We start from the raw sequence: 22,835 nt of genomic DNA on the forward strand, positions 1-22,835 counted from the left end.
ATACAGAAAACATGAGCAATTGATCTCAGATGGGTCATTATTCTAAATCAGGGGTGTCAAACTCTTTTCAGTTCAGGGGCCAAACATGAACCAGTTTGAACTCAAATGGGCAAGCTGGGAAAACAAGAAATTTCAACAATAATATGCCCTACTTTGCCCTTCCAATACAAGTAAAGTATATAAGGCACCGACAATGATGAACTTTTTATTTAATTTGGGGAAATCTTGTGTAATAATTTGAGTTAAATTGCAGATTTTTTTTCTTTTAAAATTGAGAGTTCTTTTAACAATTTGCTTTTAAAAATGATTTCCATCATGTGATATGAACATGTGAAAACTGTGAGCGCTGGCACACGTTGTAAAGTTTCATTGAATTTGTGTATTTTGAGGGACTGTGATAACTTCAACTGAATTAGTTGGTCATTTACACATTGATTCTTCATGTTGTTTCTGTCATTTTTACTTTCTCTTGGGGGCCAAACTGAATGCTCTCAAACAGTGTTTCTTAAATGGGGGTACGTGTACCCTTAGGGTACACAGTGGCACTACAGGGGATACTTGAGAGAGAACGAGGGGAAAATTGACAAATGAAAACATTACAAATATGGGGTTTTATTTTGTTTATTTTTTAATTAAAAGGAATAATCAGAATAATGATGATGGAAATGATCTTTATTAGAACATGAACTGAAAATACGAAGGTCAGTCTTGGTCTCACACCTAAATCAGTGGTTTTTTTTTTTTACCTTGGGGTCGTGACACCATGAGGGGTCACCTGAAATGTTTGATATCAAATGTAGTCACGAGCCAAAAAAGATTGAAAAAGTCTATTCGTACGGTTGACGTACGGACAACCTTTGGTGCTATTGGTACGTATAACGAAGTACATGTACTTAGATTGGGTTAGGGTGGTTAGGTTAGGTTATAACCCTATATCGCAACATTTTTTAGGGGTTTGGTTTAGTCTTAGTCATGTGGTCTAAACTGGCCAATGACTGACCTATCACGTGACCTAAACTGGCCAATCAGGGGATCTGCGTACGGATAGAATTTCACTATATTGATACGGCAAACGTACGGATAGCCACTGCATTAAACACTGTTTTTACTCCACTCATTTACAAAATGAGATGATTGAAAATGTATGTTATCACTTATTTATTCCATCGTTATGATCTTGGATTCAGAAGTAAGAGAAATGGGGCTTTTGAGCCAAAAACTTTGGTGGCCCTTGCTGTGATAAAAGTTGTTTTCCTCTGTTTTAGGTTAATTAGAACCGTTTTAGTCATTGTGAATATTATAAAACTGAAAATGTTTTACTTTAAATATTGCTTTAATGATTTACTGCATGTGGAACTTTGGTCCGGACTGACCGACCTCTGCTCCGGGGCTTTGAGGCTCTCCGGCTCCGCCTCCCTCTCAGCCCCACAGACAGTCCACACACAGCCCGCCTGCTGCACCGACAGCTCCTCCAGATCCACGGACTGGTTCTTCTCACTCAACCCGAACTCCCTACTTATTCTGACCCGACCCGAACCTATTTCGGGTTCTCCTTCAGGGACGATAGGAGGGATTTAAACCTACAAACGGCAGGAGTTGGATTCATCGGAGAACTTTCTGTTTTTTTTTTTTTGCCCCCAGTGTTGAGCCCCATCGCGGGGCAGGAAAGCCCGACCAGGCCTGGGGTAAGGAAGGCGATGGTATGATGTGGATCTGGTACCTTCTGCTGGGTTCTGGCTCTGGTTCCAGGACTGTGGGTGAGTTACTGAGCTAACGCGATGACACAGAGGAAAGAAGGGGTTAATAATGTGGAATAATCCTCTCAACTAAAGGATCAAGCTTTAAAAACACAATGTTCTCCTCCAACAACTTATTTTGCACAAAAAACACACACACACACAAAAACACACGTTCAAATAACACGAACTTTCACTTTTATCCGATTCTTCTTGTTTTTGTTGGGAAACAGACAATGAAAGTTTGAAGCACACAGTCATCTATGAGTGGGATTCTTTTTTTTTTTTTTTTTTTTTGCAAGAGACACGGTCCAGTGTGTGTGTGTGCGCGCGTGTGTGTGTGTGTGCTGTGAGGATGAGGCTGGTCTCCACCGTTATGACAGTCAGAGGTTGTTGACAGCAGACCACTGCTGACAAATCAATGTGTTTTCCAGCTCTGAGCAGCTGAATAAAGCCTATGAAGGACACTGGAGAACAGTCTGTCACTACTTTACCATCTGCTCACCTGGAAACGTGCAGAAAGAGGCTTGAAATCAGCATTTTGGTGTTTGGCAAACTAAAAAAAAAACTAAACAAAAAAACAAAAACAAAACAAGATTTAGTCCTATGACCATGATTTAGAAGTTCATGTGGCCAGTTTGATCACCTGATAGGAAGTCCAAAACTGACCATTTTTAAAAAGGGGGGGGGGGGGGGGGGGGGGATCTTATACTCCTGATTATTCTAAGACAGACATTGGTCCATTTCTCCATCATAAATAAATGTACAAAAAAAATAAAATAAAATATGACTCCAAAAATACTCAAAACATTAGCAAAAATATGTGAGATTTATTCCAAAAACACACAAGACTCCAAAAATACACAATAACAACAGAAAAATAGGCAAAACAATAACAAAAATACACTCGTACTCATAACACATAGAAAGTAACAGAAAATGACCCACACAAAGAAACCCACAACAGAATCATTAACCCGTAAGTCGCCATTTTGGCAATATTGCAGCAGCAAACCAAACCGCACGCGCAAATCCAGAATTTCGAGAGCAAATGGTGAATTTTTGCCGTGTTTTTGGCTGTACCAGTCGGTCAGACTGTGAAAAACATTTGAAGTTTTATAGAATTCCAAAAGTTATAACAAATCAGGGAGAACAAATGTCAAAAATGATCAGAGGAAAGGAGGAGCTTGTGGCTAGCAAAGCTAATCCAGGATTTATGAGACAAAAATCTGGTCAACATCTGAATTTGTTCGGCCCATTTCTTGTCAGTTAAGTGAATTGTTGATAGCAGTGGCTCTAGTGTGATTATGATAATATAATTCATATCAAGCCACTGCATGTGACATTATTGACTTAATAAAATCACATTTAATAGCCTGCTACAGTAGCAACACAGTTGTTAAAATGTAGAGCTAAAATGTGCTGTATTTCATCACATCTGTCGTTGATGACTTGATCCACACTCCACCTGGTTATAGGCCTCCAAACTTTTATTAGATTTAAGCTCTTCCACTGTGTATGGGTTTGGTGAAAACCAGGTAGTTGACGATATATATACAGTATATATTTTCTTTATTTATTCAGTTTATTTCCGACATGGTTACATTCACTTTTTTTACATTTTTTTTTTTTTTTTTTTTGTACATTCCGAAAAAGGAGACGAGAGAAGCAGTTTGCTTATCGAGGTCCCGTCCCCGGTTTTGTACACCGAAAATTTACATCAAAGCTTGTCTCTCTGGTCAAGCTTTTCTGTGGTTTATCGATCGCATTAATTCACCATTTCCCCGCGAAATTCAGGATTTGCTTGTATGCGTGCTAGGGATGTAACGATTCACTCAACTCCCGATACGATTCGATTCACGATACTGGGTTCACGATACGATTCTCTCATGATTTATTTTACAAAATGGGACTGTAGACAATTTTTTCTTTTTGGGAAAAAAACTAGAAAATACTGTACTATTTTCCTTTTATTTTTCATTGTCAAAAGAATTCCTTGATAAACTATTCAAAACAATGCAATTTAACTAAAAATAAATCTTGAATGAAATAAATAAAGGAATAATACAAATGAAAATGAAGCCTATTAATTTAAATTCTGGTTCTATAATAAACAATGCAAAACTGCATAATAGTTCTTTTTCTTTTAAAAGTGCAACTGAAAATGTATTTTGTGCCTTAACAATTGGACTTAAAAAAAAAAAAAAAAAAGTGATTGCACTGATTTACATCATATTTGTTTGGACCAGCAGAGGGCGCTGGTAACACAGTGGTCGGTTGGCATGCAGATATCTTGCAGTGAAGAAGAGAAGCTATGCTAGCAGACAGAGCTAATAGAAAAACGTGACTATTACAGATATTCTTTCAGTGCTAAAGGGGTAATGAATCATTTATTAACATATTTAAGTGTAGAAGGTGGCCAGAAAGAAAGTATTAGCAGGCTGCGCCCGCCGCCTACACTTGTGGATCTGCTGGTTAAAAAAAATACTGCGATTCAATTTTCAGAAAATCGATATCAACCGTGATACCTATGAATCGATTTTTAACTGCCTTACGATTAATCGTTACATTCCTAATGCGTGCTGTTTGTTTATCTGCTGCTTATCGCCAAAAGGGCGACTTCTGAATTGATGACGCGGTTGATGACATGCCGTGAAAACCCTCTATACAAAACTGACAATAAAAACACAGCTACACAACTACAAAACTGCTGGAGAATAACAGAAAAATACTATACAGAAAGCAATAAAATACACAAAAATGACTCATAACACACCAAAATAACAAAAAAGAAATGATAAATGACAACAATAGGCAAGGCAAACAAGCTATCAATTGATTGATTCACCCATCCATTCCTGCATCTTTTATCCCTGATTATTCTAAGCCAGACATAGGCGACTCGTGGCCCAGTCCATTCTTGGGTGGCCCCTGTCAGAAATAAATATGCAAAAATGACTCCAAAAATACACAAACCATCAGCAAAAATATGTGAGATTTACTCCAAAAACACACAAGACTACAAAACACCATATTAACAGAAAAAATACTAAAAACAATAACGAAATGCACAAAAAAAATACCCATAACGCATACAAAAACAACAGAAAACGACCCAAAAAATACCAGCGATAGAAATATACAAAAATGACAACAAAAACACACAAGACAACTACAAAAATACACAAGAATAACCAAAAAAAAAAAAAAAAACACCGTACACAAAGCAATAGTAACAATGCACAAAAAAATACCCATAACACAAATATCACAAAACAAAATATTGGAAAACGACAATAATACACAAAAAACATACAAATCTTTGTTGTTTCCTCTGATGGGTAATTATTCTAAATGTGGACATGAAAGTTGATAATGTGGACCTGGGATCAGATACAATCACTAAGTTGCCCATCTCTGTTCATGGGCCACTGGACTCCATCTTAGTACTGCACAGACCGTCACAGATAGAACGTAAAACACAGACGGTGCATCAGAGACACACACAGGCACAAAAAGCCAACATATTTGTTTTTTGGAAGAAATTCAAATTTCTAATTCTACTTCTATAAATTGCATTAGTAATTTTTATTCAAGAGTTTAATGTTGTAACAGGTAGAAAAGCACAAGGTTAAATGATTAAAAGAGTAAGGTTTGTCACTTCTTTGTCCAACTTTAAATGACCGAACATTCAATTCTAAAGCTTGTAATTCAAACCTGGTAATAAATATTTAATATTCTGGTCCAGTGTTGTTAACATGTGTTTGTTTGTTATCCCTGCCACATGGGAAACTTACCTGGCTGTGATGAAGGCCAGAGCGTGCTCTCATGGTAGGGCTGAACCATTTATTGTATTTGCGATATTATCGCAATATCATAAAACGCGATTTTTTCGCGAAGGCTGCAATTTTTATTTTATTTATTTATATATTTTTTTCCTTGTCCTGTCTTGTACTATCCTGTTATGTTCAGAGCGTGTTTAAGAAGTGCAGTCCAAATATTTACATGTTTAATGAAACGTGAAGTTAGTTAGATATGTTGAAGAGGTAAAGCCACAGATTTGTTTGCTTTATTGTTGTAATATGTGCTTTGAAATGAATATTTTATTTCAAGTTTAAATAAATCTGAAATTGTTTATTATGAAACAGATTGATTTATTGCTTGTGTTAATTGAAAAATACATGACAAGAGGCCCTCGAAAAAATAATCGCATATTAAATCGCAATCGCAATATTGAGGAAAAAATAAATCGCAATTAGATTATTTTCCAACATTGTTCAGCCCTACCTCGTAGTCAAGGTTTATACATCAAAGTTTTACTAAATAATGCCTGTTCACATGTGACTCACATCTCTGTACACACCCAGTAGTCTTCAGTGTGCTTGTGTGGTGGATTACCGTGCAGCCATTGCCTGCAGGGATGTTCCAGAATAATGGAGCTGTCATTATCACGATTAGCTTCAACTATGATTTCCTACAAGTCCAAATGTCTTGAGCTAAAAAGAAACATGTTTGTTTTAATGTCAGGGAGACTGAAGTGCAAATATGATTACATTAGCTGGTGGAGCTAGAGATTTATTGGGAGCTGCCAAAGCCAACTCTGTTTCTTCATGCTGTTGCAAAGGGCCATGTACCAATGATTAATGTCAGGGATTTTCTCTCTGAATAATACCCTGCTATGTTTTCCCCATTGGGCTTGTGTGAGTGGTATCATTAGCTCATAGTGTGACTGGTGTGTGTGTGTGTGCGTAATTATTATTGACTTTCATAGTGCAAGGTAATAATCTTAGAAAATATAATGCAATGCAGATGCTCTCACACCTGTCACAGATTGTATAAAGTTTTTTTTTTTTTTTTTTTAATACTTTGATAGAGATTGACATTTGTCATTATGTTAAGGTTTCATTTATTCAGACAACTCTTTTTCAGGAAATTGACTTTGATCTCCTGACATATTTCGACTGTCAAATGCCATTCTTTTTCAGAGGTGTCTGCTGATTGCTTTGATGTGTCCTTCACTTCAGTAGTCATTCCAGCATGTTTATTTTGTCTCCCTTTTGAATGATATGTTAAGGTTTCATTTATTCAGACAACTTTTTTTTCCAGGAAATTGACTTTGATCTCCTGACATATTTTGACTGTCAAATGCCAGTCTTCTTCAGAGGCGTCTGCTGATCGCATTGACAGTCGAAACTTGTCAGGAGATCAAAGTAAATTTCCTGAAAATAAGTAGTCTGAATAAATGAAACCTTTAACATATTATTCAAAAAGAAGAGTAAATGTTTTTTGTCAATAGGCTCATCAGTAACATGGAGCTGTTGTTGTTTTTAAATACCAGGCAAAGATTTAAGAGGAATAGAACTAAGGTGGATATATATAAAAAAAAACATCTTGTTTACATAAAAGGTTTTCCTACAATATTGATAATGTTGGATCTGTAATTGGGAAAGTACTCCATCTTTTTAAAATCTATTTGTGCCCACTTTGGTCAAAGTTTGGCTGTGGTTGCTGGATTCTACCCAAGGCAGGGCTCACCTCAGACAGGCTGTTAAAGCCTGTCAGCAGGCCAATGTCCAAAAAACACACACATTCTCTCCTGTTGTTCACTAAACGTTGCCAGCTTACCTACAATTCTTGTACTGGAACATACTTCTTTTTTAATTTTTTACAATATGGCTAAAGGTTCAAATTATAAAGGCTTTTAAACCGTTTATAATGAAGCGTATAGAGTATTTTTGTTTCTTTGGTCTTCACTCATTCCTCAGTCAACATTTAAATATTTGTCCACTCTCTGTTATCAGACAGTGATGCAACAGTCTGCAACAGAATAAATCCCGTGTTTGTGTGACCAGTTGGTTTTTGCTGGAGAAATGTCTTAAGGATCAGTCAGATTAAACTTTTTTGGATTCAATAATAAATACATATATTTTTTATTGTTACTCTCAGCCGAGGACACAAAACACGTGCTCCATTAGCTGTGCGAGTAAAACATGTCAGTTTTTAGACAGTATTACAAGCAGTGGTTTAAGTGGGCTGGAACGCACCGGTACGGAGTTCCGGGACTTCTAAAAATGTCAATTGAGCGTCCTGGCACTTCTCCAAGTGCCAAGAATGTACTTTCAGAGTTCCCATACGTCTGTTTTACGGCAGTTTGTGTACTATTTAAAAGGTTGAAAATAATAAATATAATTTATGCTTTGAGTGAATTCTGATTTATTTTGGTGTTTATATTATTTTCTGTTTGGTTTTTGATCAACATTTTACCTTTGATAATCATTACATAATTTCTTCTATTTTTTCATTATCATATTACTGTTTTATTATAATCACATTATTTTTTCAACTAATATTTAATTATTATATTATTAGTTATTGCTTGTATTATTTTTTATTATTTTAACTACCCAACATATATTTTTGTCTCATTCAGTTTTGATGTTTTCGAAATTTATTTTTTTTACATCCTACAGTTTGTCCATCACTTCTACTTTGAATTGTATTTGATTTGTTTGAAAAGTACAATATAAATTAAAGTGTGATTTTTAGCTGCTTGTAATGTTGCATTAAGCCAATGTAGTTAATTACAGTGTATTTCAAATCATACCACTGATTAGCTGTCCTAACATGGAAAACCACAGGTAACGGGTTTATTTAAATATTTGCATATTTGAATAGACAAGTTGTTTGCTGTGGATTTTAACACCGTGTGAGTCGATGCCATTTTTAACAGATGTTGTCTTTTAATGTTTAATGTTGTATTTTTTGTATATATTTTATGTTTTATTGTACAGCACTTTGGTTAAAGTTTGTTTGTGTTTAAACATGCTTTATAAATACATTGGAATTGGAATGGGACTGCTGCTTCCAAAACATATTTAAAATTGCTCTTATTCATACAATTTTGGTAGTCCTGCATAAAATTTCAAATTATTTCTATTTTTTCCATCCTAATTTTTAGAATGGAAATAAACAACTTTTTCTAAAGTATCAAGCGTTGAAAATCGTTTTTAAACCTCATTGACCCCAAAAACCAAATTCGTATGACTTTACTGGCTATTAATCTTCCTGAAATTGTATAAAACATGATATAAATAGGGTTAATAGAGTCATCTACTGTTCTTCTTATTATCATTATTTTATATTTTTATGCTTCAAATGAGTTACAGAAGCTAGGAAGGTTTATGGCGCGTGTCGAAGGCGGCAGGTTTACATTCACGATATATGGTGAACGTGCTTCTAGGTACCGTCGGAGGTCGTTTGGAAGTTCTTCGCGCGGCGGACTCTTTTGGCGTGTGTCTGGCGCTGGTGTTGGGATTGTTGAACTTTTGGAGCATGTTGCAGCGCGTCAACTAATCAGGAGCGTTCCCCAACCGTGACATATTCAGTATAAGGCGAAGAAGAAAAAAAAAAAAAGAAAACACTAACCGAAGTCGGAAGCAGATGGACAGGCTCTCTCACGCAGCCATGTGTTTACGTAGTGCAAGATCATGAGCGAAATTTAAAACATTTGTCCGTTTGCGAGGAATTCTGTCACTTGTTCTGACTGTCAGTGTTGCCACAGTTGCCTTCAAAAAGTAATCCGACTACTGATTACTCCTTTAAAAAGTAACAGAGTTACTTCACTGAGTACTTGATTCTATAAGTAATGAAGTTAGATAAAAAGTTACTTTATTAGTCACATTCAGCAACCCTTACCGTCTCAACATAAAAATGACAACTGGTTTTGGCAACACTAACTTTAATGGAAATGTGTTTCAACAGTAATGTCATCCATTTACCTCCTGACAAACTATTACGTGAAAAAAAAATACATGTTTTTATGAAAGATAGTATAAAGACAGTCTTTCTTGACTTCACATAACATAAATACTTTTTTCAAAACAACCTAACCTAAAATTAAGTGTGAGTATGGAACACATGCGTTGTCCTCTCCCTGATACCATGACTTGTGAGAAAAATGACATAAATAGTAACTCCCAGTGATTTGGATAAGTAATTAGTAACGTGCTAGATTACTCGTTACTGTAGAAAGTGGTTAATGCGTTGCTAAGTAACTAAGTTACCGTGTGGTCTGTGGTCATATTGGGGCCTGATTTTAAATAAAGAGAAGTCTGTACACAGAGACTGTTGCATTATGTTTTCATTTGTTGACAGAAAAAATATTTTCAAGAACTGCATAGTTTCCTGCTAGGGATGTAACTGTTCACTCAACTCCTGATACGATTCGATTCACGATACTGGGTTCATGATATGATTTTACAAAATGAGACTTTATACAAATGATGACTGAAAAATATTACTAACAATGCAATTTAATTAAAAATAAATCCTGAATGAAATAGTACATATGAAGAAGAAGCTTATTCATTTAAATTCTGGCTCTACAGTAAACTATGCAAAGCTGCAAAATAGTTCCTTTTCTTTGTAAAAGTGCAACTGAAAATGTATTTTATACTTTAATAATTGGACTTTAATACAAATCCCATATTTCTCCCTTTCCTCTCTGTGCCCCTATTACTTTGGATTTCACGTGTTCTTTCTTTCTCACTTCTATCATTTTGTTTTGGGGAAGCCAAAATGCTTCCACACTTTTGATTTAAAACACGGTGGTGCATCCTAAATTTCAAATTCTAAATAGATAGCCCCCTTTGCTGTAAAAAAAAAAAAAAAAAAAGTTATTTTTTTTTTCTCCTTTTTTTTTTTAAAAAGTAGAGCGATTCAATTTCAGAGTATCAATGTGAACCGTGACACCTTTGAATCGATTTTCACCTGCCTCATAATTAATTTTGACATCCCTATTTCCTGCATTTAGGACTATTTACATTTGCACCATTGCATCAGTGGTGAGAAAGCTAAAGCAGGGACGGTCAGTGCACGGCTCTCCCTGTGTCTGTACACAAGAAAAAACCTATTTCTATGAGCACTGGAATGGTTGATATGCCTCTAGTCATTGTTGCATAGACATCCAGCGATTAGACAGGCCCACAGTGCTCAGTTCCTTGGGTTGTTAAACAAAGCCATGTGTCTGGAGTCACAATTCAGAGTCTACGAACAGATGACTTTTAACTCGTCTGTGCACATATTGAATAGGTTTACTGCATCAGCCATCAAATACTGCTACACTTTACTCAGCAAATCTTTTATGGTCTTTCTACATATTAAAGACCATTCAGTTTAAGTGTTATTATATTTTTCAGCAGGGTTGTAGGTGCTCTGTCTCGTCTCTTTGAACACATCTGATTCATAAATCATGATGCTAAATATTTCATAGATTAATGAAGACAGAGAGGAACTATAAAGATACACTTTATATTCAAAAGTTTGTGGACAGCTCATTGGTTATTGATCCAAACTACTTTGCTATGCTGGAATGGAGTTCTGCTTTTATAAAACTAATTTTAGTTTTTACTTGAATGACTTTGGATAATCTACTTACAGGAAGTGGTTTGTTTGAACATTCCAGTTTATAGTGAAAGGTGAAAGAAAGAAAAGTTTTAGTTTGAATTCATCTCAACATTTAGTGAAGAATTTGTACGTTCATGAATAGATTTGGGTTTTTATTTAGAATATGTTGGTGTTTTACTAATTTAACGGCATGTTTTACATTTATCCAAATACATGAAACTAGAGGTGTACCGATTTTTTTTTTTTAACTTCCAATACGATATCAATATTGCAGCCATGACAGTTGACCAATACTGTATCAACACAGGTCATACATACTTTTTACCTTATTCATTTATGTATAAGAATGGAATGTTAGAAAAGTCTTGACCAAGTGATATTATACAAACAGAGGAAAAACTGACCCATTTCTTATTAACCATTGAGTTACATACATTTTAACCTTAAACAAAACAAAAGCAAATTGACATATGATTGTTATAAGTGCATAATAAGCACTAGTTTAATGCAAACATAAACATTCTACACTTGAATAGAATTAATAAAAACATTATGATAAAACCATGAAAAATAACCTAAAAAAACAAATTATCAAAGATTTTAGATGCAGGCCAATATAATCCGTTACTTGATTTTTTTTTTTTTTTTTTTTGTTGTTGTTGCTAATATCAAATTGATATCTGATATCAATATTGGATCGGGACACCCCTAATAAAAACCTTAATGTATGTTTAAAAGAAACCTCTGAATGGATCTGTCACATTGAACAATGTCACATTGAACAACATCACATTGAAAGATGATGTATTTAAGCTTGGGCTGGGCGATACATCGAGATTCAAGATATATCGAGTTTTCTGTTTTGGCGATATAGAAAATCACAATATCACTTATATTTATATATATATTTATGTATATATTTTTTTATATAGCTCATTTTGTATTAAAATACTCGTTTTAGGAGACGCTGCTTTCGCAACTTTTCAAAACAGAATGTAAAGCTCAGTTAGATGAATTGCTGAGTGTCTCCTAACCCAGACCTTCCCTTAAACAAGCCACACTACAGAACTCACTCACACGTGCTGTCTTACAGGAGAAGAAGCCAAAAGTGGCACATAAAGTGCAACCATTTGTGAATAAATTTAACCCAGAATTGTTTTTCTGGTCAGACTTTATTTGAATTAAAAGTATCAAGATTGATAATGAATATTGCCATTTTGAGAAAATATATCGAGATATGACTTTTGGTCTATATCGCCCAGCTCTAATTTAAGCTAAAACCATTGAGAAGTAAACTGTTTTTATTATTATTATTATTATTATTATTATTATTATTGTTGATTTTTACACCTCCAAATGGTCTTGTTTCTAGTTGTTAAACTAAATTTGTTAAAATATGAGCCCACTTGACCTTTCAGGTCCTTAAACAGTCGTCATTAAATTATCCCTGAAGTTTTTACTAAATCATACAGTTAGGCTTTCTCTTTTTTTAGTCTGTGAAACAGCATGTCTGACAAATTAAAATCTACATAGAATGTAGACAGATGTAAAGAACAAATTTAAGACTTATTTTCTTAATTTATCTTGCCACCTTTTTTTATTTTTAATTATTTTTTGTATTTTTTAAATACTATGTTTTCTCATCCAAATTCTGTTTTTAACGAATATGTATAATTCTCTCTTTTTATCTGTTGTTTCTATGTAAAGGTCTTTGAGCTTCTTCTTTGTGAAGGAAAAGTGGTGTAACTTGAGTCCTGCTGTTGTCAGTTAGCTTTGTCTTCATACAAGATTAAAAAAAAACAAAAAACTTTTGCTCTCCCTTAAAGATATCCTCCAGTCCCAAAATGAGACTGGAGCAACATTTTAATAAGATTCCAGTTATGACGTGATGGGCAATTTATTTTGCATAGAAATTACAGAGCATTTGCCAATTTTGCAGCAGCAACCGCCTTCTTTTCTCTCCTTTTATCTTCATCCAAGGTGCCCCGAGTGAGAGGAGTGCGACCCAGAGTCTCTATTCCCTGTGTAGCATAGCCTGCTGTCAGATGGGGAACAGAACCTGGCCCTCTGACAGCTGGCTCCCCCACTGTCCCCTGTGAGCTGTAGTCATTTGCTGGACTGTGTCTCACAGTATACGTGGCAGCCAATCTGGACACTGCAAGGCTATTTTCGGCTGAAATCCCAACATCCTTCTATCAAACTAAATAAACACGATTTTTAAAGTCAACAAAAAGCCCCCCCCCCCCAAAAAAAAGACTAACTCGGGGCTCCGGTTATCAATGATGACGAAAAACGGACAGAAAAAATTGAAATCACTACCTGAAAGGGAAATACCACTTTTTATTTTTATTATTACTATTTGTTTTAATATTAAATTATTATTATTTTTTTAATTTTTATTCTTTAATACAAACGTGTAGAAATTGCAATTTAACAGGGAATATACCCGTACATGAATATCATGTAACTTGTAACAATATCACACATTTACACGCACATTTTTATTATAAATTTTCGTGCCAAATATGATGCAATATTATGGAGGACAAAAAAAAACAGACATCATTACAAATAAATAAATGAATGAATACATGAAAAATATAATGAAATATATACTTGAATAAATAAGTAATTGCAAAAATAAATACACAAATGAATGAATAAATATGGCACTTATGTTTTATCTATTTGTTACCATGTTTTTATATTTGTAATTGTGTTCATTCTCCCCCTATACAATATAACAAACTTTACCTGCTGAAATGGAAAGAGCTGTATGACATGGACTAAACCCTCACCAACATATTTTGGTGCAATTTTATATGTACAGTAGTTACTTTACAAACGGACAGACGTTCAATATTGATTTCAGTATGTGTATTCGGCACAAATACAGCAGAGAAATATGAAAATAATAACAATAGTTAACTCAAGTAACCGTATTGAGCAGGTATGACACCATTTCTGTAAATGTAAAAGCCAATAATGACATGTGATTAGAGAAAGCCAATGAAACAAAAACAAAATGAAAAAGGGTAAACTGACGCAGGAATGGGTAAACTCTGAAACTGAGTTTGGAAAATGTATCAAGGTGATTTAAAATAGGCCCCAACATTTCCTCTGACCCTGTACGGAATACGCAAAGTGTAGAAATCAAGATTAAGGATATTAACTCATTGAGTGCCATTCACGTCTATAGATCTGAATTGTGTTTTTTGGCTGGGGTTGCTAGGAGACAGTGTGACGAAGCTCTCCGGTGGTATATCTAACTTGTACCATGATGCAGTGACCAACTGGTGACATGTAGGTGATAGCAGTGCACCTTTGGATGAGAGATGATAAGCAGAGCTCAGAGGGAGAGGAAAAGAGTTTACAAGACAAAAAACAGCGCTTCGAGAGTTGATGCTAAAGCTCCCAGCAGCACACACTCAACCAGAGCATGTGTGGAACCTAAGTGGAATATTGAGAGTGTGGAGATGGTGAGATAAAACGATCAAAACACTCGGCATGTTCGGTAGGAGGAGGAAGTTGCGTGTGTGGAGAATGACGGAGGGAGAGACTTGGAGGAAGGCCAAAGTACAGTAAAAAAATCCATTCACCTCTGACCCAGATAGCAAAATAATAATAATTTTGCTATCAAAAGCCTTGTCTCAGTGTAGTTTTTGTAGTTTTATAGAAGGAAACTAATGTTGTGGTGTCACTAAAGCGAAAAAAAAAAAAAAAAAACTGCTTAAAAGTCACTAATAGGTTTTTTCCGAAAAGCTTTATGTCACAAACTGGCGATTGGTGTGAAACTTGCCTCTATTCAACTGCTGATTACAGAAGAACGAAACAAGCTAGAAACAAATTTATTTTTTCTGATGACATTAGAGATTTTAATCTTTCAGAATCTGGTTTCAGATTTCAGTCATAGATTGTCATAGTACAAAATATGCTGTGGGTCTTTGAAAATTTGTCAAAATGCTCTAATATGGCTGGCACTGAGTGGGTAGAAATTTTGAAAATGGCTGGCACTGAATGAGTTAAGGATATCTGATTGGTGTTTTTGAATGGTCAATGTAGTACAGTGAGGTAAACACAGAAGGACGTTTCTACTGCAAAAACGAGAGTGGAAAATTATGCAATGTGGATTTACTATAACCTTCATACACAATCATTATTTTTATCATTCCTCTCAGCTGCCCGACTCCATCCCCGAGTTTAGATGTCCAATCACTGAAATAATTGTTTATTTGCATTTGTTTGCAATCATGGATTTATTTTTGTCCTTTTTGGTCAAAAAGTGATCACATATGCATTCAGTGTCTTGTGGTATACTGTATATGCAGATTGGCTCAATAACCTTGGAATTAAACCTTGTTTTAAATGCATGAAGTCACAGGCATTGCATTTATCTGTGGGATTAGAATAATCTTTAGGCAAGATTTTTCTCTATCTCGTCACTCAATTAGTCTGATACAAATGAAAAAATAAGGTGCCGGCATAAAAAAAAGATAAATAATGATAATAAGGTGGTGTAGACTAGAGTGTAACATTTCCAGCTATTCCTTTCCTCTAGAATATCATCTTGTATCACTTATGACAGTCTGACAGATTCCTCTCAGCTTTAGGTCTTAAGATTAGTGTCACTTTCTTTTCTTTCTGCTATGGAGATCTTCCCTTGTCAGCGTGTGGGATAATACCAGAACGCACATCTCCATTTTTTTAAAGTTTAAAAAAAAAAGTTTTGGTCAGGCGAGGCATGGAGTACTGCGGTACCTATTAGGGTTGGGCATCGTTTGGATTTTAACGATTCTGATTCTCGATTCCGATTCTTTGAGTTGTGCAGGTCAACAGGTCACAGATTTCACAGGAGAATTTTTTTCATTTAAAAAAGTCTTTACACAGGCCATTTTTATTAATTTACTTAGTTGATACAGTTTAATTTGGTTGCTGTAATGTAACTAGGGTATTCCATTACAAAGGTCCCCAACTGTAAAACTGAAACTTGCTGAAATGAAACTATAAAGAAGTTGGCAGCAGTCTAAAAAACAAAGAGCTACAGCCCAGGTAGATGTGAAACTAAATAAAACAAACTCAAACTCTGGAACAGTCAAATCAATCAACAGTTCTTGTTGAGAAAAAAAATATTATTATTTTGGATACAGTGGAAAAAGAAACTATAGAAAGTAGTTATATTTTGAACTTGTTTATATTGTAGGGAAGATATTATATACATAAATGTAATTGGAGTCTAAAGCCACAAAAATGGCACCACTTTAAAAAGAAAATAGACTAATATAAGGATTATGGAGTATAAGACGAGGCATTTTTGAATCCTTAAATGTGTTGATAAAAGTTTAAGTACCCCAAGTATTTTTTTCTTTATGTACATATGCAAATTGTATATGACTGTAAATAATTTACAAGTTTTATATAAACGGGAGATAGTGTGAATTGTTTATATTGTAATAGTTGCATGCAGTGCACGTGTCAATAAAAAAATAAAAAGAAACAACCGGCCGATACTCTGTAATAGAGACGGCAGCAGCAGAGGACTGTCCTACACTTCCTCATTTAACGGGGCTAAACTAAAGCTGTTAACTTCTGCAATACGCCTAAATTCTGGGTGAACTCATCCTTTAGTAACTCCCTAAGTTGATCATTTAAACCGTAGCGATGCTGTCTATGATACGGCCCGGAGAAGAAGTGATCAGCGCTCGCTCTCTCCCCTGTCAACCTGTGTGTGACACACACACACACACACACACACACACACACACACACACACACACACACACACACACACACACACACACACACACACACACACACACACACACACACACTCACTCACACAGACTGTAGTCGCTACAGTCACGTTCTGAACGCACCTTATACAAACCCCGCGTAAACAAACAGAGCAAGCCGCTGAAACAAACTGCATTTAGGAATCGAAAAAAAAAATCGAAATTCAAAAATCTTTGTAACGGTTCCGGAACTGGATGTTAGGAACCGGTTTCTATTTGGAACTGGTTCTTGGTGCCCAACCCTAATACCTATAAACTGGTCTGTGGGAGAAATTGCACTGAACAGACAGTTGACCACAAGCGCAAATTTAATTATCTTCACTTGTTGTTGCTCCCTGGCTTACACAAACTCATTTTGATTTAGCAACCTCTCAAGTGAAACTTAAGGACCTGAAAACCTATTATGCACTTGTTGTACCCGCCTCTCTCGTAGAGTACCAATTAAACAAATAAAATCAATCCTAATACTTTGACTCAGGAATAACAATGTATTTGTGTCACAATTAATTTCAGATCTTGAACTGAGGACCTTTGATATTGATATAGAGAAGCTAAATCTAATTAGTTTCTATTAAGGATAATAATAAGTTCAGGACAGCTATTTTAACTTTTTTTTTTTTTCTAACACAGAGCATAGGTGATGCAATGCATGTCGGTAGAAGTCAGTATATAGAGAGCATAACTGCACAGCTTCATTAACCTTGAGGTCAGTCCTCTTGCTCGTTTTTCCTCTTGTCGTCTTTTCTCCCAATCATTCATTCATTCTTATAGTCGGTCCTATTTGTGTGTATAAAGTGCAGTAAGTATGAAGGATAATCTGCTGTTGGACCGGCACCAGAAGAGGCGAGGCACTGCTTCGACATAGGAATCACTCATCCATTCTCGCTCGCTGTTTACAAAGTCACTCCCGCCTGTCAAAATCTAATGCGAAGCACATGTTAATTGCCTGAACGATGCTTTCCTGTCAACCATTGCTTGGCATTAGCCCAGAATTTAAACATTTTAAATGATTTAATTAATACCAGAATCATTGAGCTATATTTCGACTCATTTGATGTCACAAAAACACATTTCTGTACTTTTTTTGGGTACAAGAAAAACTAAGACAATTGAGAGAGTTTGGATAGACTGATAAAAGTAAAAGTTTCTTTTTACAAAATACATGAATAAAGGAAGACAACAACAGCCCCCATGATGCAGTTGCACAAATGTACAATACATGTGTGCAGTTTATTTAGTTTTTGTATTAAAGTGTAAGTATAGCTTAAAATGCTGCTGAATACATATATGATTAGGTATAAAGTAATAGTTTATTGATCCTAGTCCCACCCTCTTCACATTTCAGTCAAAGTATTTAAAATGACCATTTTTTGTTGTAAAATGTCAGAGTGACTGCCCTCTATGGGTTGAACGCTGGATATTGCAATTTAATTTTACTATTAGCTGAGATTAGATCAGTGACGTCTCTTTGGAACAGTGATGTCACTAACCGTCACTGTTGGCCCCGCCCCTCCTATAAAAGATGGGAGGAGGGACTGGTCTCCTCCTCTTACAGTCCTCAGTGAGCATCGATTGACTGTTCCATGTGGAACTTTGAGGGCGGGGCTACTGTGACTGGGTGTGTTTTAACTACTCTAGAAGCAACGCCCATAATCAAGGGATTTTTTAAAAAATTTCCCCCTAGTGTCAGGTCAGCAAAAACCTGGGCGTGTACTTACTTTAAATATTTTTTTAAAAAAAGTCACTATTACACTAAATAATTACTGTAATATGTAGATGAACCGTGACAGTGAGTGTGCACTTTGCATTACATTTTACATGTATGCTATTTGGATATCAGTGTTTTAATATCATTCCATTGGCAATGTGACATAACCAGAGACGGTTTTTATTTCCAAACTCTAATAAGACGTTATGAAGCGTTGCTTGCTTGTGTTTCACTAAGCAACGTGAACTATTGTTTGATGGACTTTTTTTTGTGGTGGTGTAGTGTAAAACTGCATTGTTATTCAGTGACATGATGGTTTGTGTTGCTGCATCACATTACAAAGTGATCAAGGTCAGGCCTTGCTGGCCCCAGAGAGTCTCTCTGTGAAGTATGTAGTTGTCTCTGTGTGCGTGTGTGTGTGCGTGCGTGTGCATGTACGTGCGCGTGTGCATGTACGTGCGCGTGTGCATGCTTGTGACTTTAATGCTACTGCTCCAGTTTCCTTCCACAGTCCAAAAACATGCATTAGCATTGCTGTACTTTGACTGGACTGGAGAATTGAATAGAGGACAATAATGACCTTTTTGTGTTATATCTGTGAGAGGCACATTGGACTTCCTGTCTAAGTTGTGGGATGTCTTTTTTCTTGCACGGTCTTCTTATACATGAATGCGGTGGTGAAAAAAAATTGTAATTGATGAATCACAATTTTTTTTTTACAAATACTTTAGCAGCTGATGTTAAAGCTGCCTCCCAACATAACTTTATACCAGAATATAAGAAATATAGTGTATGCCTCATAGATTAATGAATAGAACATAATTTACTCCTTAAAGAAAGGGAAAAAGGCTGGCATTGCTGCTTGAATGTTTGTTTTCAGCTCTACTGTAAACAGTCCATTTGTTGCATTGCATTATGGGATGTAGAGTCCCATAGACGGATGCATGGAAGTGACTTTACTTCATTCTTACCAGGAGTTCTTGTGTTTTTTTAGGGATGTTTCGATACAACTTTTTCCCTTTCGATACAATACCGATATTGCGGCCTTGAGTGTTGGCCGATACCGATATCGATCCAATATCGGCACGAATCATACATACTTTTATTATTTATTTTGTAGTGTGAAATGTTAGAAAAGGCTTGATCAAGTGATTTTACTCAAACATAGAACAATAGTCAGCAACAGTAGGTATGAGAAAAACTGACCATTTATTATTAACCAATTGGTGACATAAATTTTAACCTTCAACATATTATCTACAGTGTTCTACAATTGAATAAATATCATGGGGGCGAAACATCCGTGAACAGTGGTACCAGCTGATGACCCTGCAGCTACCCAAAAGTGAGCTGGAGGAGGCGCGGCGGGCAGAGATGCCAAGCAGGAAATCCATCACCTGTATATCATAATAATGTTATAGATATTGGAGATTTTAGATGTAGTCCGATAAAATCCGATATTCGTTTTCTGGTTGATATCGGACCGATGTCAATATCGGATCGGGACACCCCTAGTTTTTTTCCGCCAGGCAAGGAGGACAGTGATTCCCTTGACACCATTTTTGTTCTAGTATGTTCCCTGGTATTCCCCGTGATATTGGAATAAAGATATCAGAGCAGCAAAAACACACAAAAAAATTCACTCCAAAAACACACAAGACGACTACTAATATGCACAAAAATGACTGAAAAATAAAGAAAACAGGAACAAAAATTACCCCAAAACACAAAATGACAATAGAAATACACAAAGCAACTCCTGACATACAAAACAACAACAAAAACTGAATGAAAAAAATAAAAATAAAGCATAATTTATCAAGTAAAAACAAAAAAATGACTCTAAAAATACTTAAAAAGGACTTCAAAAATACACAAAAATTACTAGACATGTCTGTCTGTTAGTCTGTCTGTCTGTGTGTCTGTGGCTCAAATTTCTCTGTGGTTCAGGGACAGACAGGGCTGAGACTTTCAACATGGCTGCTGCTTGGTTCAATGGTGTGCAATGTCAGATTTGTATGGATGCCCCACCCGCATGCCCCACAGGAGCTGACAATTTTAAGAACTGAAAAGGTTCTTAAAATTGTCATAGGTAGTCATGGTAACTCAGGATAAGTTAGAACAGCTCAATGTTGACTTTCTGTGAAGTGTCTTACGATAATGTGTTATGAATTAGCGCTATACAAATAAAAATCAATTGATAAGTGAAGAAAAAAACAATAAAAAACAAGAATCAACAGAAGAAAGTTCATTTGTAGTTTTAACTCTCTCTCTCTCTCTCTCTCTCTCTCTCAGCAGGCTGCAGATGTATGCTAACCTTTATTACAGTGCTAAATATCTGCATACTTCCTACACTACACTAGTATATTTAAAAAAACTAAACTAAAACAGACTAAACCCTTTAATAGTTCCCTGTGTTATTTAAATCCTGAGATGATATATTTTAATATAATGGCCGTTGGATCAGACAATTATATTTTTTTGGCCCCCACTGTGAGCAAAGTTTCTATTCCCTGCTGTAGGATGTAATAAAGAAACAGATTAAACCTTGTCTAGGCAAAGACTAACATTTACTTTAGAACCTTAGTCTCAAATGACATAGTGAAAATTAGCAAATGTCCTTTGGCAACAAAGGAAGTCAATCTGTAGCAAACGCACGTTTTAGGTTTTAGATTCTTCCACCTCTTAGGATGCATGTCCGTGCCCTGACATGGTTAAAAATGTCTGACTTAGAAAGCTGAGCAGGTGAAGGTTCCATTTTTCTTGTTGGATTCCCATCTCCACCGTGTCCTCCGTGGGTCAGTAGCTCGTCTGTCTGGAAGGAACCGCGCCACAGCTGATTATGATGGATTATGATAGATTCCTCCTTGGGTGACCGCTGCAGCCGGTCACACAGTCTTGACTGCATTTGTAACTTATGACACCAACATACTTTTATACACTAAAAGAATACAGGAAAAGAATGCTCAAACCTTCTGCCCCCTAGTTGAGTAAAAATGTAAGTTGCCCTCCCCCCACGTTGCCATGACATTGTTACATATTGTTTTTGTTGATGAAAGTGTGTTTTTAAAACCAGGAACCAACCCATTAAACTGTTCCTATAGCAAGGACTTTGTTTTGATTTGGTCCTTCACTTTTCATTGAATTTCCTGATGGTACTTGTGTTACAGCAGGGAAAAGGGAAATGAGGTAGATGGATGGTGAGAAGAGTGGATGCAAAGAGAAGCATGTTCAGTCACCTGGTCAACAAGCCACTTAGAGACACATATGTAAAGTAAGAACCATCAGAAAGTGCTAACGTGGGAGAATGTTGGAGTATTTGTTCACATTGACCTGGTAATAGGAGAGCGGACGGTGGGTCCATGGAGGTTTGAAGGCTTTGCAGTTCTGGACGTGACTCTGCATAGGATGTTAAGTCACTGGAGCGTTGACGCGTCGGATGCTGGAAAATAAATGGTCGTCTTTCATAATGTGAAACCTGTAAAGCTTTTTCTCTGTGGCAGGGGAGTGCTTTTCATCCATTACCATGACAACTTAGAAGTCCAGGATTTTACAAACCAGAGGAAAACACTTGATAAGTGAGTCAGGGGGAAACATTTCACCAGCAGAATGGCCAACAGGAGACACGAAACTGCAAGCATGCTGTGATGGGTTAAGGAGAAGGGATTTCTGTTTTAACACAAGCCTAGGTGGACTCAACGAGGGAAGTTATGAGAAAAAAACAATACACTTCTCGTACATCTTGTTATTGATATCATGCTGGAGGTACTGAGGCTTAAAGCTGCTGGAGACGAGATAAAGACAAAGTGCAAGCCTCATAGATCAATAAATCGAAGATCATTTGCTCAAAAAAAATAAAATGTGTAAAGTTGAAATTGCCGCTCTAAAGTTTTTTCGTCTCCACTGTAAACTCCTCTAATTGACATTGTTGCAAAAGTTTCACACGTTGCATTGTGGAATGTGGAGTCTCCGTAAATGGTTGCATAGAAGTGTTTTTCCTTCATTCTTGCCATGATTTCTTGTGTTTCTTCACCAGACAAATAGGTCCATGATTCGCTCTAGTTTGTTCCCAGCATTCTTCATGATATCAAATCACCACGCAAGACATTTAATTCTGGCTGGATTTAGAGTTTTCTGTGTAAGCCCCAAAATAAACATCTGTCATTGGTTTTGCAGCAGAATTGAAGGTAAAAAGTT

General features: G+C 36.0%; 1 protein-coding gene across 2 annotated transcripts in view; it reads left to right on the forward strand.

The window, feature by feature from the left end:
• The first annotated feature begins 1,443 nt into the window (after positions 1-1,443).
• Positions 1,444-22,835, forward strand: part of ldlrad3 (low density lipoprotein receptor class A domain containing 3) — a 119,776-nt gene continuing 98,384 nt past the window's right edge. For both annotated transcript variants that reach the window (XM_028450065.1, XM_028450064.1), the window contains exon 1: positions 1,444-1,757. In XM_028450065.1, the coding sequence (XP_028305866.1) occupies positions 1,703-1,757 (55 nt within the window). In that variant the 5' untranslated portion in view covers positions 1,444-1,702. The remainder of the gene's footprint in view (positions 1,758-22,835) is intronic.

This window comes from Gouania willdenowi, chromosome 6 (assembly GCF_900634775.1).
Source record: "Gouania willdenowi chromosome 6, fGouWil2.1, whole genome shotgun sequence".
Taxonomy (NCBI): Eukaryota; Metazoa; Chordata; class Actinopteri; order Blenniiformes; family Gobiesocidae; genus Gouania; species Gouania willdenowi.